The 15,206-nt window shown below is 35.0% G+C and overlaps 1 protein-coding gene across 3 annotated transcripts in view; it reads left to right on the forward strand.

Annotated features, from left to right (window-relative positions):
- The window catches only part of PRKD3 (protein kinase D3), a 90,392-nt gene that overhangs the window by 61,443 nt on the left and 13,743 nt on the right, over nucleotides 1–15,206 (forward strand). For all 3 annotated transcript variants that reach the window (XR_005058781.2, XM_037009365.2, XM_037009366.2), the window contains 7 exons: nucleotides 1,801–1,984; nucleotides 3,399–3,522; nucleotides 5,689–5,766; nucleotides 6,741–7,017; nucleotides 9,637–9,689; nucleotides 13,685–13,757; nucleotides 14,811–14,917. Coding sequence is in view for 2 of the 3 variants with exons in the window: in XM_037009365.2 (XP_036865260.1) it covers nucleotides 1,801–1,984; nucleotides 3,399–3,522; nucleotides 5,689–5,766; nucleotides 6,741–7,017; nucleotides 9,637–9,689; nucleotides 13,685–13,757; nucleotides 14,811–14,917 (896 nt within the window). In the remaining variant the exon portion in view is untranslated. The remainder of the gene's footprint in view (nucleotides 1–1,800; nucleotides 1,985–3,398; nucleotides 3,523–5,688; nucleotides 5,767–6,740; nucleotides 7,018–9,636; nucleotides 9,690–13,684; nucleotides 13,758–14,810; nucleotides 14,918–15,206) is intronic.

Raw genomic sequence — 15,206 nt, forward strand, 5'->3', positions numbered from 1 at the left:
ACAAATGGATATAAAATATTATTTACATTCATTTTAATATATGCATTTGTCTGTATGTTAATGAGTTTTAACATCTTTCAATTGTTTACTGGTTATTTAGGGTTTTTTCCCCCTGTAAATTCCCTGTTCACATGTTTTGGCCATTTTTCTGTCATTGATTTGCAGGATTTTTGATAATTCTGCTAATTCTTTGTCAGTTGTATGTGATACAAATACCTTCTCACAGTTGTGGCTTATCTTTTGAGCAGCTTTGTTGTGATATAATATTCATACCTTACAATTCATACATTTAGTTTATTCACAAAGTTACACAGCTATCACTGCAATCTAATATTAGAATATTTTCATCACCCCAAAAAGAAACTCTATCCACATTGGTAGTCATTCCCCTCTACTCTTCCACACCAGCCCCTGGGAACCACTTACCAGCTTTCTATCTCTGGGTTTGTCTACTAGACATTTCATATAAATGGAATCATACAAATGTAGTCTTTTATGACTGATTTCGTTCACTTAGCATAATGTTTTCCACGTTATAACATGTGTCAATACTTAATTTTTTTTTATTGGTGAATAATATTCCTCTGCACAAATTATACCACATTTTATTTGTCCATTCACAGGACAGTTGACTTCAGATTTGAATTGTGTCTACTTTGGGACTATTAAGTTATATCCACCTTGGGGCTGTTGTGAATAATGCTATGAATATTTGAGTACAGTTTCTGTGGACATGTGTTTTCATTTCACTTGGGTAGATACCTAGTAGTGGAATTTTGGGGTCATATGGTAACTCTGGGTTTACATTCTGAGGACTGCCAAACTTTTCCAAAGCAGCTGTTTTACATTCGCACCAGCAGTGTATGAGGTTTCTAATTTCTCTACTTCCTTGCCACAACTTGTAGTCTGTCATTGTGATTGTCAGCCTAGTGAGTATGGAGTGATACCTCACTGTGGTTTTGATTTGCATTTCCCTGATGGCTAATTGATATTATACCTCTTTACATATAGCTATTGGCTATTTTTATGTGTGCTTCAGAGAAGTAGCTATTCTTTTCCTTTGCCCATTTAACCAGGTTATTTACCATTTTACTATCAGTTGTAGGAGTTCTTCAAATAATCTGGGTAGAAGTCCCTTATTTGGTGTATGATTTTCAAATACCTTCTCCCAGTTATGGGCTGTCTTTTCACTTTCTTGGGGTATCATTTGCAGCACAGAAGTTTTAATTTTGATGAAGTCCAACTTATTTCTTTTTGCCTTTTGTCACATGTTTTCAGTGTTGCATCTGAGAAGACTTTGCCTAACCCAAGGTCACAAAGATTTACTCCTGTTTTCTTCTCAGAGTTTTATAGATTTAGCTCACCTCGAGTAAATTTGTGAATTTGGTTTAAGGAAAGGGATTGAATTTCATTTATTATTTTTTTGGATGTAGATAACCAGTTGTCCTAGCACCATTTATTGAACAGACTACTTATTCTTTCCCCATTGAATTGTCTGGATCCCTTGTGGGAAATCAATTAACCAGACATAAATAGTGGTGGCTAATCTTTTATTTTGCATCTAGGATCTTTTGTTACACAGAAGTTTAAAATTTTACTATCAAATTAATTAATTTTCTACCTTGTATTTATTTTATATTTTCCTTAAGAAATATTTCTTTATCCTGAATCATAAAGATATTTTCCTGTAGTTTCATTTAAGAGTTTTAAAACTTTTTTCACATTTAATATACTGTCTTTGTTTAGATATACTGATATCCCATTAATATAAAACTCTGAATTCATTTTAAACTTTGCCAGAACCCTCCAGTCTGGGAACAGATACAGATATACCAATGGATATTGACAGTAGTGATATGAACAGTGATGGTAGTCGTGGCCTGGATGATACAGAAGAGCCATCTCCCCCAGAAGATAAAATGTTCTTCCTGGATCCATCTGATCTTGACGTGGAAAGAGATGAAGAAGTCATTAAAACAATCAGGTAATGTATTTGTATATATTGCAAGCTACTTCCTGGTCAATACAGGAGCTCCATTAAGAAAGGAAAATCCACATCTCTTTAAGTGGAACCTAAAATATGATCTAAAGATCAAATTAAATTGTGCCTAATACTTTTACATATACCACAGTCCACAGTATTTCTGAAATAAATTTTACTGCTCTTGCCATCCACTCAGGATGGGGAGGTTTGAGAATTCATGTTTTCTTTAGGAGAAAAATATTTAAATATAGCCTATATAATATCTAGCTGTGGAACATCCACTGTAAGGTGCCAAAACTGAACCATCAGTTAAGGTAACCAGTTTCTTCACACAGGCACATTAGCTGATGTTAGAAGTACAGTAAGAACATGGACCTAAACAATGCACAAAGATGACAGTGACGAATTGGGTGCAGTTTTCATATTACCACAAGTAATCTGACTATTAACACTTTGTAAAGATGCTATTGGGTTATAAAACTTTTAAATATCCCCCTTTTTATAGAAACTAAGTTTTTTTATATATGTAACCCTGTGGAATATACTACTTTTTATTAAATGTTAACATTCTGACAGGTTTTGTTTTTCATTGGTAAGAAGAGGCATTTAGAGAAAATGTTTTATATATCAAACTCACATGGCTGAGCTGTCATTTATCCAGTTTGGTTTCCCATTAGATTATTGCTATTATTTATCTTCAATATCTAAATCTTAGTATTTATAAATTTGGAGGCTATTAAGAGAACTTAATTTCCTAATCATGACCAATTCATAATTCAAGAAAAATTATTTAAGACTCAGATGATAAAGTGTATCCCCCAATTGTTCTTTTTCTCCAGCTATACTGTTACTGACCTATGTTTCAGTATATCTTATTTGACTCAGTATATTATTTATTATTTTCATTTCCTTAAATCTGTAAGTCATTTTCCTAGCAATATCTTCTACTAGAAGTACTTTTTGTCAACAGCGTGAATAATGGAGTTTGACACTTGAAACTTGTAAATTTGGGTATAGATAATACTTGCTTTTTGTCTTGTTATGAATTCACTAGTTTATGATGCCGCCTAGAGCAGGAAGATTTTACAACAGCAGTCCCAAGGAAGACCCTGTCCCAAGTTTCAGGTTTTCCAACTGGGGAGGATTCTTTCTGTTCTCATCATCATTTCTTATGTTTTATGACGCTCCAGAAAATACTGATGACAAATAATGAGGACCTACAGTATTATCTTAGTCTTTGTGTTATCATAAGAGGATTTATTTTTCTTCTTAATCCATTGTTTGTTTTCCTGAGATATTTTGAAAAATTTTAGCTCAGTTATCTTAAAAAAGGTTTGATGAGCTTACAATACTTACATGAATTTTTAAAACTGATATCACCAATATTTATCATAAATTTTAAATATTTTTTTAGTCCATCAACAAGCAATAATATTCCGCTAATGAGGGTTGTACAGTCCATCAAGCACACAAAGAGGAAGAGCAGCACGATGGTGAAGGAAGGGTGGATGGTCCATTACACCAGCAGGGACACCCTGGTCAGTAATCATAGACATTTTAATATGGTAGTAGAAACTTTGTTTGTGCTTTATCTTATGCATTTTTTAAATCAAAATGAGAATGAGATATATATGAAGGCATTATACTGGGACTATAGTTAAATTTGTAAAGAATTTTTAAAAGACAGACTATTCAATGTATTTTTACAAACCTATAGAGCAGTAGAGATCCAAAGAGAGTCCAGGGATACAACACCAAATGCATGACCCACAAATAAAATAATTGATGGACTGGACTTCATTGCAATTAAAAACTCTGCTCTGCGAAGGACAATGTCAAGAAAAATGAGAAGACAAGTCACAGTATGGGGGAAAATATATGCAAAAGAGACATCTAGCAAAAGACATTCTCTGAAATACACAAAGAACTCTTAAAACTCAACAGTTAAAAAACAACAAAGACCTTGAGCACATACCTCACCAAAGAAGATACAAAGATGGTAAATAAGCACATGAAAAGACACTACACGTCATGTCACCAAGGGAAATGCAAATTTAAACATCAGTGGGGAACTACTGCACACCTATTAGAATTGCCAAAATCTGGAACAATGACCACACCAAATGCTGGCAAGAGTGTAGAGTAGCAGGAACATTTCATTCATTTCTGTGGGAGTGCAAAATGATACAGCTACTATGGAGACAATTTGGCAGTTTCTTACAAAACTAAACATGTTCTTACCATATGATCCAGTGGTCACACTCCTTGCTGTTTGCCCAAAGGAAATGAAAGCTAATGTCACCACAAAAACCTGCCTATGGATGTTTACAATAACTTTACCATAATTGCCAAAACTTAAAAACAACAATATGTTCTTCAGTAAGTAAATGGATAAACTGTGGTACATCCAGACCGTGGAGTATTATTTAGTCCCAAAAAAGCAATGAGCTGTCGAGCCATGAAGACATGGGGGAGTATTAAATGCATATTACTAAGTGAAAGAAGCCAATGTAAAAAGGCTATATGTTGTATGATTCCAACTATTTTAACATTCTAGAAAAAGCAAAACTATGGAGACCGTAAAATCAGAGGTTGAAGAGGGGGGTTAGGTAGGGATGACTGACTAGGCAGAACATGGGATTTTTATGTCAACAAAAACATTCCATATGATACCACAATTATGGATACATTATATGATGTCATACATTTGTCCAAACCCTAGAATGCACAACACTGAGAGTGAACCATAATATGAACTATGGACTTTGGTGATTATGATGTTTATCAGTTGTAACAAATGTACCACTTTGACGGAGAAAGTTGATAGGGAGGAGACTATGCATGCGTGTATGGAGAAAGATTTATGGGAAATCTCCATATATTTCCCTCAAATTTGCTTTGAACTTAAAACTGCTCTGAAAAAGTAAACTTAATTTTAAAAAATTCTATATGGTAGAAAAAGCAAAGACAAATGACAAACTAAAAAAGTATTTGCAACTCATACTCTAAACAAGAATTAATTCCATTATATGTAAAGAGTACCAACAAACTGGTAAGAAAAAGACTACAAGACATTAGAAAAATGGGCAAGAAACATGAACAGAGAGTTCACAGACAAGGAAATACAAATGACTTTTAAACATAAGAGCTTGATCCCATTATTAATAAAAAAATACAATTCAAAATTTCACTGGAAGACCAGTTTTTATTTAATCTGTAGCAAAGATCAAAAAGCTTAATATCATTTTGCATTAGTAAAGATTTGAGTAAATAGGTAGTCTCATTATGCCAGTCAGTCTATAAATTAGTTCAAATCTTGTGTAGGATAATTTAACACTCAAGAAAAATTACTGTGCATATATCTTCTGACCCAGCAATCCAACCGTAAGAATTTAGCATATAGATAAATGACTTATCTATGTGTGTTTGTAATACATGTATTTGCACATGTGTGCATGAAATTTCTCTAAAATGATTCCTAAAAACCTAATAACAACGCTTCTTAGATTAAGGGATGAGTGATTGTGGGAGTGTGGTTTTCACTGTATATCCTTTTTATATTTTCAGAATTTTGAACCTCATGAGTTTGAAACCTATTCAGAAGTATCAATTTTTGAATAGGAAGAAAAGGAAAAGGAAAGTACAGATAATTTAAAGGAATCACTTTTTTTCAACCTCACAATTTTATTCTTTTTATTTTATAGAGAAAGAGGCATTATTGGAGACTGGATAGCAAATGTCTAACATTGTTTCAAAATGAATCTGGATCAAAGTATTATAAGGTAAATATATTTTTTAATATGCACATTAAAATATATCTTCCAAATAATATTCATTAATTATTAAAATGGAATATTTCTATTATGGCTCTACCTAATATAACTTACAGAAATCACTATTCCTTGTTGAAGCAACTGTCCCCCACCACTCTATTTCAGCCCCTCCAACAGCCCTGCCACCTCAGGTTTTTGTTGTACGTTTCTTTGTCTTGGCCTGCCTGTTAGGTCTCTGCTGCTTTCCTTCTGGATGCCAAGATTTATATTAGACTGTTCAGAAAGTCCCATGATCACTGGATGTCCAGAAGAGATCAGTGTGGTATTTTGTGTTTCTCCCCACTTCCATTTTACCGTAGGTCCTAATTCCCAAATGCTTCTTTGGCCCCTCATCTCCTTTATATAATCTTACTTGCTTGGCTTGCTCCACATTTTGCCACATCACAGACTGACATCAAACAAAAGTCTAAGTGTAGCAGTTGTATCAATAAGAAAGAGAATAGAAATTAGTGACTTGCTTGGTTTATTTAAGCAGTTTTTTTATTTAGGAATTGGATTTGACCTAAATGATTATTACAGTTATGGACAAAACCAGAGTGGAGTGCTTGATAGTCTATACTGACATTCTACTTTTGCTGCTATCTGCTTTGTACTCTTAAATTTTGGAGACAACAGCCAGTAAAATAGTTGTTAAGAGTTGATTTAATGGCAATTAGAAAGTGGCAAGTGTTGGATGAAGTGACCATCACCTTTCTAAATCCTCCCTATCCTTGCATTCTAATGCTCTGCCTCTGGCATTGCTGGACATGCAAATCATTCAAGGCAGTTATTATCCTAAGACTTGACTGTGTACTCCATGTGCCACATATTTCTGTTCATCCTAATGGCATTCATTAGAAATGCATGTCTTCAACTATGCAGTGTCTTTGAAAATAAAAACAAAGATGTATTCATATTTTCCAATGTTTAATTTTTTACTTCAGGAAATTCCACTTTCAGAAATTCTCCGCATATCTTCACCACAAGATATCACAAATATTTCACAAGGCAGCAACCCACACTGTTTTGAAATCATCACTGACACTATGGTATACTTTGTTGGTGAGAACAATGGAGACAGCTCTCACAATCCTGTTCTTGGTGCCACTGGAGTTGGACTTGATGTAGCACAGAGCTGGGAAAAAGCAATTCGCCAAGCTCTCATGCCTGTTACCCCTCAAGCGAGTGTTTGCACTTCTCCAGGGCAAGGGAAAGATCACAGTAAGCAATAAGCTTGTTGATGGCTTTTTTCCCCTTTGGTTCCTAATCATTTTGTGGGTGTGATTGTGTTTCTGTATGTATTTATAATGCTCATTATAAGCTTCATCTTTAGTAACCGTTATCATTAGTTAATTCCTTTATAAAATTATGTTGGTTATAGTGTATAAATACAATTCCCAGGTCAGGCTAGATCAGTCTCCCTACATTTAAATCTGGCTCTGCCAATCTGGTATGTGATCCTAGGCAAATATTTCACCTCTGTAATTAGTACCTTCGAAAGGTTGTCAGCATGAAATGAAAGAGAACCTGTGAAGTATAGAACAGTGTTGGCATCCATGACCTCTCGCTGGAGTCAGTAGACTAGTATTGGTATTTAGCTTCATGGTACGGTTTAGACTAAAAAGTGTGACAGTTCACATCATACTCATGAAATTTATCAAGTAAAAGCTGCATTTCTTTTATCTGAATTAAAACATTCACAAATATTTAAAAACTCTTGAAACACATGATCTTTGCACCAACAAAATTTATAAAAAGCAACCTATATTGCATAGAAGTACAAGTGAGCATTTAATCAGAAAGCCATAGTATAAGGTCACTCCCCACCCATTGGCATCATGTTATTTATGAAGAAACATAATTCAGTAATTACACAAAAATATTTAAATTGAACCAGTTTCCAAATATGCTTTATTTCAGTTTAGCTTTATTATTTTGTGCACCTATTCTTGGCATTATGCTTGGCCCTGAGCTAAAATATAAAAGAAACACAGAAATTTTAAAAGGTAACTAAGATATTTAGGACCCACATACAGAGGAGGTAGGTGGTAACAAAGTAGTAGACTACAGAAATGAGCAGTGCATTACTCGAGGAAATCAGATATGGGTGGGAAGAGTAAGCAGAGACTTCATGATAGAAGAACCTGATTTGGACCTTGTCCTAGATCTTCAGTGGCTGAAGATAGGCAGAGCTAAGGGAGGTGAAGAGGGGTAGTGTTACTCCAGTCGAGGAGACAGATGTGATCAGAGGGACAAGGGCAATGACCATGAACATTGTAATGTTGATTCTTAGTGGGTGAATAGGTGGATATTCTCAATGCTGCTTAAGTTTTGGGGGATTTTGGAAAGCACTCTGATACTCTCATTAAAAACATGGGCTCTTTCCCCCAGAAAATAGTACAAACACATATACGTGAATTTTATATGTAATTGGATTTGGGGACCGTTTAAGTCTCCTTAGGGCTAAGAGTCCCTAGAAGCAAAACTGCAGGCGGATTAAGAGTGAGGATTCTAGGGAATGAAAAACCAGTTCTGCTCTCAGTTCTCTAAGCTGATATGGGAAGAAAAAACACACGTACTGCACTTAGCACAGCTCCTGGCACATTTACTGGGGCTGCTGCTGTCGTGCCAGTTGGGAGCAGAGCTCTCCTGGGAAGCAATAGAATTCAAACTGGGTAGAGCCAGATAGTGGAGGCCTTTGAAACACAGTAAATATTGACTTAAACTAGGCAACTGGAATTACTGAAAAGTAGAGTTTCAGACACATTAACTGTTGATGCTGTGCTTTTTTTGTTTCATTATTTAATATTTGAATCATTTAAAATATTTTAAAATTGGTATTTTGGAGTTTCTGACAGTCGTGTTACTTATTTTTGATGTATAGTTAATTTACTTACATTTCCTTATTAGTGAAGTTTTATGTCTTTATATTTGGGATTATATAGGGAATTTCATATCTTGTATTTGAGGTGTCTGAGGTTCTTAGATGTTTGCTACCTAGTTTCTTGCTTACTTGCCATATTTACCTTTTCTCTTTTTCTTGTCAGTTACTTCCTTTGCTTACCAAAATAATATAAACATTTAAACTTTATAGAAATATGTAATATAAAATGAGAATCTCCTTACACATCCCTATAGGATGGGAACCTACCTGTTCCCAATCCTATATCTTTCCCCTCAGAAAACCATTATTAACATTTTGATACATATTTCTTGATTTGGGAAGGACTTGGGGGAAGATGAGCCTATACTGTCTAACTATATTGTTAAATTTTTATTTTTTACAAAAAATGTGGTCATACTGTTTTTTTTCAACTTGCTTTTATCCACTTTTATGTATCAGATATATTAGTGTCTGTATATAGACTTAACTAATTTTAATTTTTTTATATGAAAGTAGTGCATGCTTTTTATGTTTTAAAAAGTACAAGCAGTATAGAAGTGCATAACAACTAAAATCTTGGTTTCCCACCCCCACCTCTCCACTCACCAGGGGTAATCATGTTATTTGTTCATTTTTAATTCAAATGCTGCTACCCAGCAACTTGCATTTTTGACTTAATGTCATGGGTAGCTTTGTGACTTGATATTTAAATCTATAGCTTTATACCATTAAGTGTTTAGATAGTAATTTTGTTTGGATCTATCATATTTTATTTGACCAGTTTCCAATTATGGATGGAGTAGTGTGTACGTGGATAAATTTTTTTTAATGAACATAAATTATCTTAACTATGTTAGCCAGTTTTTAAAATGTACTGTGGACATTCATGTCAGTAAATATTAAGTCATATAAAAAATTTTTTTTTTTTTACTCAACATCATTCTTACATTTTACAGAAGATTTGTCTACCAGTATCTCTGTATCTAACTGTCAGATCCAGGAGAATGTGGTAAGTAAAAATTATAGCTGAAATATGCAAATTGGGTGATTAAAGAAAATGTGAAATTCACATTAGAGAAATAGGTCCATAGTCCAGAGTGTAGAGCAATTTGCCTAAAGACACTAGGCTAGACTTTGTGGGTGATAACTTCCCCAAGGAGTTCTGCTTTATGAAGAGAAACCAAGGCACATTTTTTTAAAATTCTGAAAATAAAGTTAACTTTTTCGTAAGTGACATTAGAATATTACATAGTGATAAACTAGTGCAAAGAGAAGAGAGAGATTATATCTTGCTGTGTAAGAAGGGAAAGCTTCCTGAAGGAAATGAATCTTGAGCTGTGGCCACAGGGATGGAAAGGCATTTTGACAAAAAGTACTGAAAGGATGAAGGTGAACATTGCATCTAAGTGGAGCGAAGATGAAATGCAGGACTTTTCAGGAGCAGTGACTAGATTAAGCTTGGCTAGTGTATACAGGTACCTGTAGGGATTATGTAACAGAGATTAGCATACTTTCTATAAAGGGATAGATAGTAAATATTTTAGGCTTAACAGAACATACACACTAACTCAACTCTGCCATTATAGTGAGAAAGCCATAGGCCACACATAAAGGAATGAGCATGACTATGTTCCAATAAAACCTTATTTATTTATGGACACAAATTTGAATTTCATATCTTCATGTGTCACAAAATACTGTTCTTTGATTTTTTTTCAACCATTTAAAAATTTAAAGTCTTTTCTTAGATCAGTGGTCATATAAAAAGAGGCAGCAGGCCAGATTTGGTCCACAAGTTGTTTGCCAACCCCTGAATAAGAAAGAAAAAAAAGCCTAGAAAAAGAAGTCAGAAAATTATTCATTAACTGTATATAAACTTCTGTGATAAAAATCTCTCTTCCTCTTCCACTTGAGGTACCCAGCTATGACAGCTCTGTAATATATAAATGTCCCTGGATTTTCTAAGATTATCATGAACACTGGATATCCAGTAGTATTGTAAGAAATGGAGGGTTTCTGGGAGATATAAGCTGTGTGTCTTTTGTCCTAGTGGTAGGATACCAGATTCTTGGGGATAGAAAGAGGGATAACAAAACCTTAGATGACAAATTTGAAGGATCCCACAGGAACTTGAGGCCATTCATGGCTCAGGGAGGAAAAGGATCAGAATTGGTCTTTGTAAAGAATCTTTTCTAGCAGTTATTATTTAAGAGTGGGTGTTCCCTTATCTAATTTGATTAGAACCAAAACTTGGGAAGCATATAAAAATGATTCTTACAAATCTTAAAGTTTTTATTATAATTCAGAACGTGCACATTCATTTTTTTTTTCCCACAGAGCTGAGATTTTTTTCTTTAATTGTAGGTCACCTAAGTAGAGTTCCACTTTTACACCTATAATGTAGTATAAAGCAGTTCTGGTGCTAACTGTCCTGATTTTGTGCAGACTCCACAGGTTAAGGCACAATTCCCAACACTTGAGATACAGCTGCAATTTCAGGGTTCTCCAGCTGGCTACCAATGCAGAGGATTGCCACGACCCCACACTGAGGTTCAATAATTCACTAGAATGACTCAAAGAACTCCGAAAGTGCTGTACTTAGGATTACAGCTTTATTATAAAGGATACATAGAGTGCAGTCTGAGAGGATTCTGAATGTAAGGTTTCTGTGTCCTCTCCCTGGAATCAGGACATGCCACACACACCCCCACATCAATGTATTCACCAACCAGAAAAGTCACCTGAGCCTCAGTGTCCAAAGTGTTTTTTGTTGCTTCGTTATCGTAGGCATGAAGTGATTGAATCATTGACCACATGCTTGAGCTCAGTCTTTTACCCAATTTTCCCCTGAGTTTGGGCTGACTCAAAGCCCCAGTCCTCATGATTTTTGGTCTTTCTTGTGACCCCTCCCCTGATCTGAGTCATTTCATTAGCAGAACTCAAGTGTGATCCAAAGGGGTCATGGATGATACTCCTGTTAACTTGGTGAATTCCAAGGATTTAGTCTCCGGCTCAGGAACTAGGTACAAAAGCCAGTCAAATATTTTGTTATGCAATAATACTGATAATGCATTGTTAATTTCCTATTTCCATTTCTTTAAAGTGGAGTGAAGGATACTTGTGAAACATTCTGAGAACAGAATCCTCACTCTCCCAATCTCTGGTGTTTATTTTGCTCACAAATGACAGCAGTTGTTTTAGTGCCTCATCTTTTTACTTTCAGAACTACTTAGTTTTCATAACTCTCTTTCACTGTCATAACTCTCTGTTTCACTGACTCACATAATATTTATATTTAATTTTTTAAATAATCAAACCATTTAATCTTTATAAGACATTCATTTGGTGTAATGGGTTTGGGGAACAAATACAGTTTTAAGAGTTACTCGTGAGGGACTGGCCACAAGTGTTTTGTTGTGCTGCTGTAAACATAAGTAAGTATGTGCTTTGCAGAGGGAATGGAGAGTGTAGTTATTTTGGTGAGTCGGTAAAGAAAAGGTGTTAGAATAGCCTCTACTCCAGAACTTACTTGACCCTGATAGGACGTCCTGAATTGTTTATTTTTAATAGATCTTCCAGTTTCTCCAGCTACATCATAAGCCCTTTAATTATTAGGTCTGTTTTACAAATTGCCTGCCTGTCACAGAGCCCTGTGTACAGTTAGAGCTCAATAAATGCTGATGATAATCATAAAGTAATAAATATTTTTAAATTAAATAGGACTTAAAGAGATGTAGACCAATAAATGATGTTTTACAGATGAGAAAGATAAGTACCAAGGGATTTAATAGCTTACTTAAGATTACCTGATTTAAACAGAAAATGAGGAAATAGGATTTGTGGAATTACTCATTTTTTACAAGCCAGGCAATGGACTTGACACTTTGTATATATCCTGTTAACCTTGAAAATAAAGGTCATTCATTTTACCAGCAAAAAATGGGTCTATTCGGGAATGCAATTTGAGACATGCAAGCTACAGCAAAATCATAGGCAAGTTTGCTTCTCATCGGCTGAGTTGTGACAGTTTGTCATTGGCTGGGCTGTTAACCGTAATGGAAACCTTCCTTCCTCCTGCTGGGTAATAAAGTAGCCAAAATAGCCCGCAGTTGTAAAGTGTCTTTCCTGGTGGGGTCTGGAATATATGAGGCCTTAGAGCTCCCCCTGCTGGCCCCCTGACTTCACTTTGGTGAGGTTTCCTTTTCTTAATTCTCACAGTCCTCCTTCAGTTCACTTAAAAATCCAGTGAGATAGATGCTACTATATCCCCTTTACCATTGAGGACATTGAGGCCTAGGAGACTCAACTTGTATTCATTTGAGTGACTACCATGAGACAGGCACTGGCTGGGAACAGAACACTTTAGTAAGACAGTTGCCTTTGTGCAGACTCTAGTACACACCCACCAAAAGGAGACCTTGACTGAGGAGCTATGAAGGAGAGTGGAGAGTGCTCTCTAAGAATATTCTGACAGCACAGTCACTACTGAAAAAACTAAAAAAAAAAAAAAAAAAAAAAGAGGAAGGGGAGGGAAGTAAAAAGATTGAGGAGTGGATTTGAGTTACAGACTTCCTCACACATATTCTTTTCATCAGTTTTTCAAAATTAGCCTCATCTCAATAATATAAACCTTTTTTTTTGAGTTTTTCTTTCAGATCAAAGATAGCAAATCTCTTTAATGGTAAAATGAAGTAAAACTTTGTTCTTAATTTTTTATGTTAATTTACTTTTTATAGATCACTACTTAATAATTTTTTAAAATTCAAACCATTTTTCCCCAAAAGGGCTTCTTACAGAATACATTGTATTTGCACATTAAAAGTCACAGGGTTAAAATTGGGCTTTCCTAGGACATTGAAAGCCTATTTCATAAAATATTTTGTTAGGAATATTAGAGTCTCTATCATAAACACAGAAATGTACTTAAGTATTTGAATGTAAAGGGAGATGCTTACATTTTGTAGAAGTAAATAAAAAGCTCACTGCTCACTGTTTCCTCAATAGGACATCAGTATTGTTTACCAGATCTTTGCAGATGAGGTGCTCGGTTCAGGCCAGTTTGGTATCGTTTATGGAGGTAAGTGACCACACAGGCTTTTGTATACTGTACAAACTAGAACAGTTGTGAAATTCAAAAACACCTGCCAGCTGTTAGGTCTTGTCACAATTTTGTCAAGTGGCCTTTTTTCAAAGGTTGACCTGCATCCTTTTAGCTAAGCCCTGTCACTTGAGTAGTCATTCGTTAATTTCATGTGCAAACTACAAAAAATAAGAATCAAGAAATTAGTGCACAATAGTGTACTTTATGTCTTCTTGTAGCTTAAACATAAACATGTTTGTGTGGGAAAAATAAATGGTTTGAAGTTCAAGATGGGCTCTGTGGGCCTGTTGATGGGATTATATGCTCTACTCACTTTCCAGCACAAATGGCACCATTTGTCTACTGTTGGCTTGAAAGTTATGTCAGGTCTGAAGAAGAAAGCTTATCTAGCTCTGTGACTTGTGATATTAACAAATCATCTAACCTCACTGGGCCTCACAATCTTCATCAGTTTATTAAAACCTGACCTGCATAGCCCACAGGGTTGTTAATACTAATGAAACCTGATGTGCATAAAAGTATTTTACAAACTGTGATCCAAGTATAAAAGAAATGTTATAGCCATGTCATCCCTTGCTAAGACTGTTAAAGTAGTCTCCTAGTTGGTCTGTATGCCTCAAGGTTTGCTCTGATATGTGGTTAAATCCCTGTGCTGACTCAGTGACCCTAGAACAAAATTAACTCATTGGTACCGTGTTTGTCTTGAGTCTCTGAAGACTGGGTCAGGGTAGCAGACTATCATTTCTTAAATATGGTAGATTATTTTTCAGCAAACAAGTTCATTCAGATATTCCTGACATTTCAAATAATGAAATAGCCATTATTAGGGGCAACTACTGTAAGGGAAGACATGATTCATATCTTAAAATTAAAGGTGAGTAAAGGAGAAAGAACAAAATGAGCGAAAGAAAAGAAGTGCACGAGTAAATACATACAATTTACAAGTCTGTGGACAACTTGCTAGTAAAGGAAGTATTGTATGTGAGCTATCAATTTGCTTTTTTCTTTTCTATATATTTTTTTAAATAGGAAAACATAGGAAAACTGGAAGGGATGTAGCTATTAAAGTAATTGATAAGATGAGATTCCCTACAAAACAGGAAAGTCAACTCCGTAATGAAGTGGCTATCTTACAGGTAAAAAACAAAGTTGCTTTGTACTCATTTTTTTTGATTTGTGAGTTTTGAAATGCAAGCCTCTTAGTGTGCTGTTAAGATTTTACTTGGTTTTGTTTTGTTTTCATCTTAACGACCTTCTGACTTAGTGAGAGGCTGATGAGCATCTGAATTTAACTCTAGTTTTTGGTTTTGTTTTTTTTTTCTATAAAAAAGGCAAAGTTAGACTGCTGTAATCTGGAAGTTACAGGGACTGCTATTATGATAGTAGTTTGTTTAGAACAAGTTTTCACAAGTAAAATCTTCACAC

The sequence above is a fragment of the Manis javanica genome, chromosome 1 (genome assembly GCF_040802235.1).
Source record: "Manis javanica isolate MJ-LG chromosome 1, MJ_LKY, whole genome shotgun sequence".
In the NCBI taxonomy this organism is placed as follows: Eukaryota; Metazoa; Chordata; class Mammalia; order Pholidota; family Manidae; genus Manis; species Manis javanica.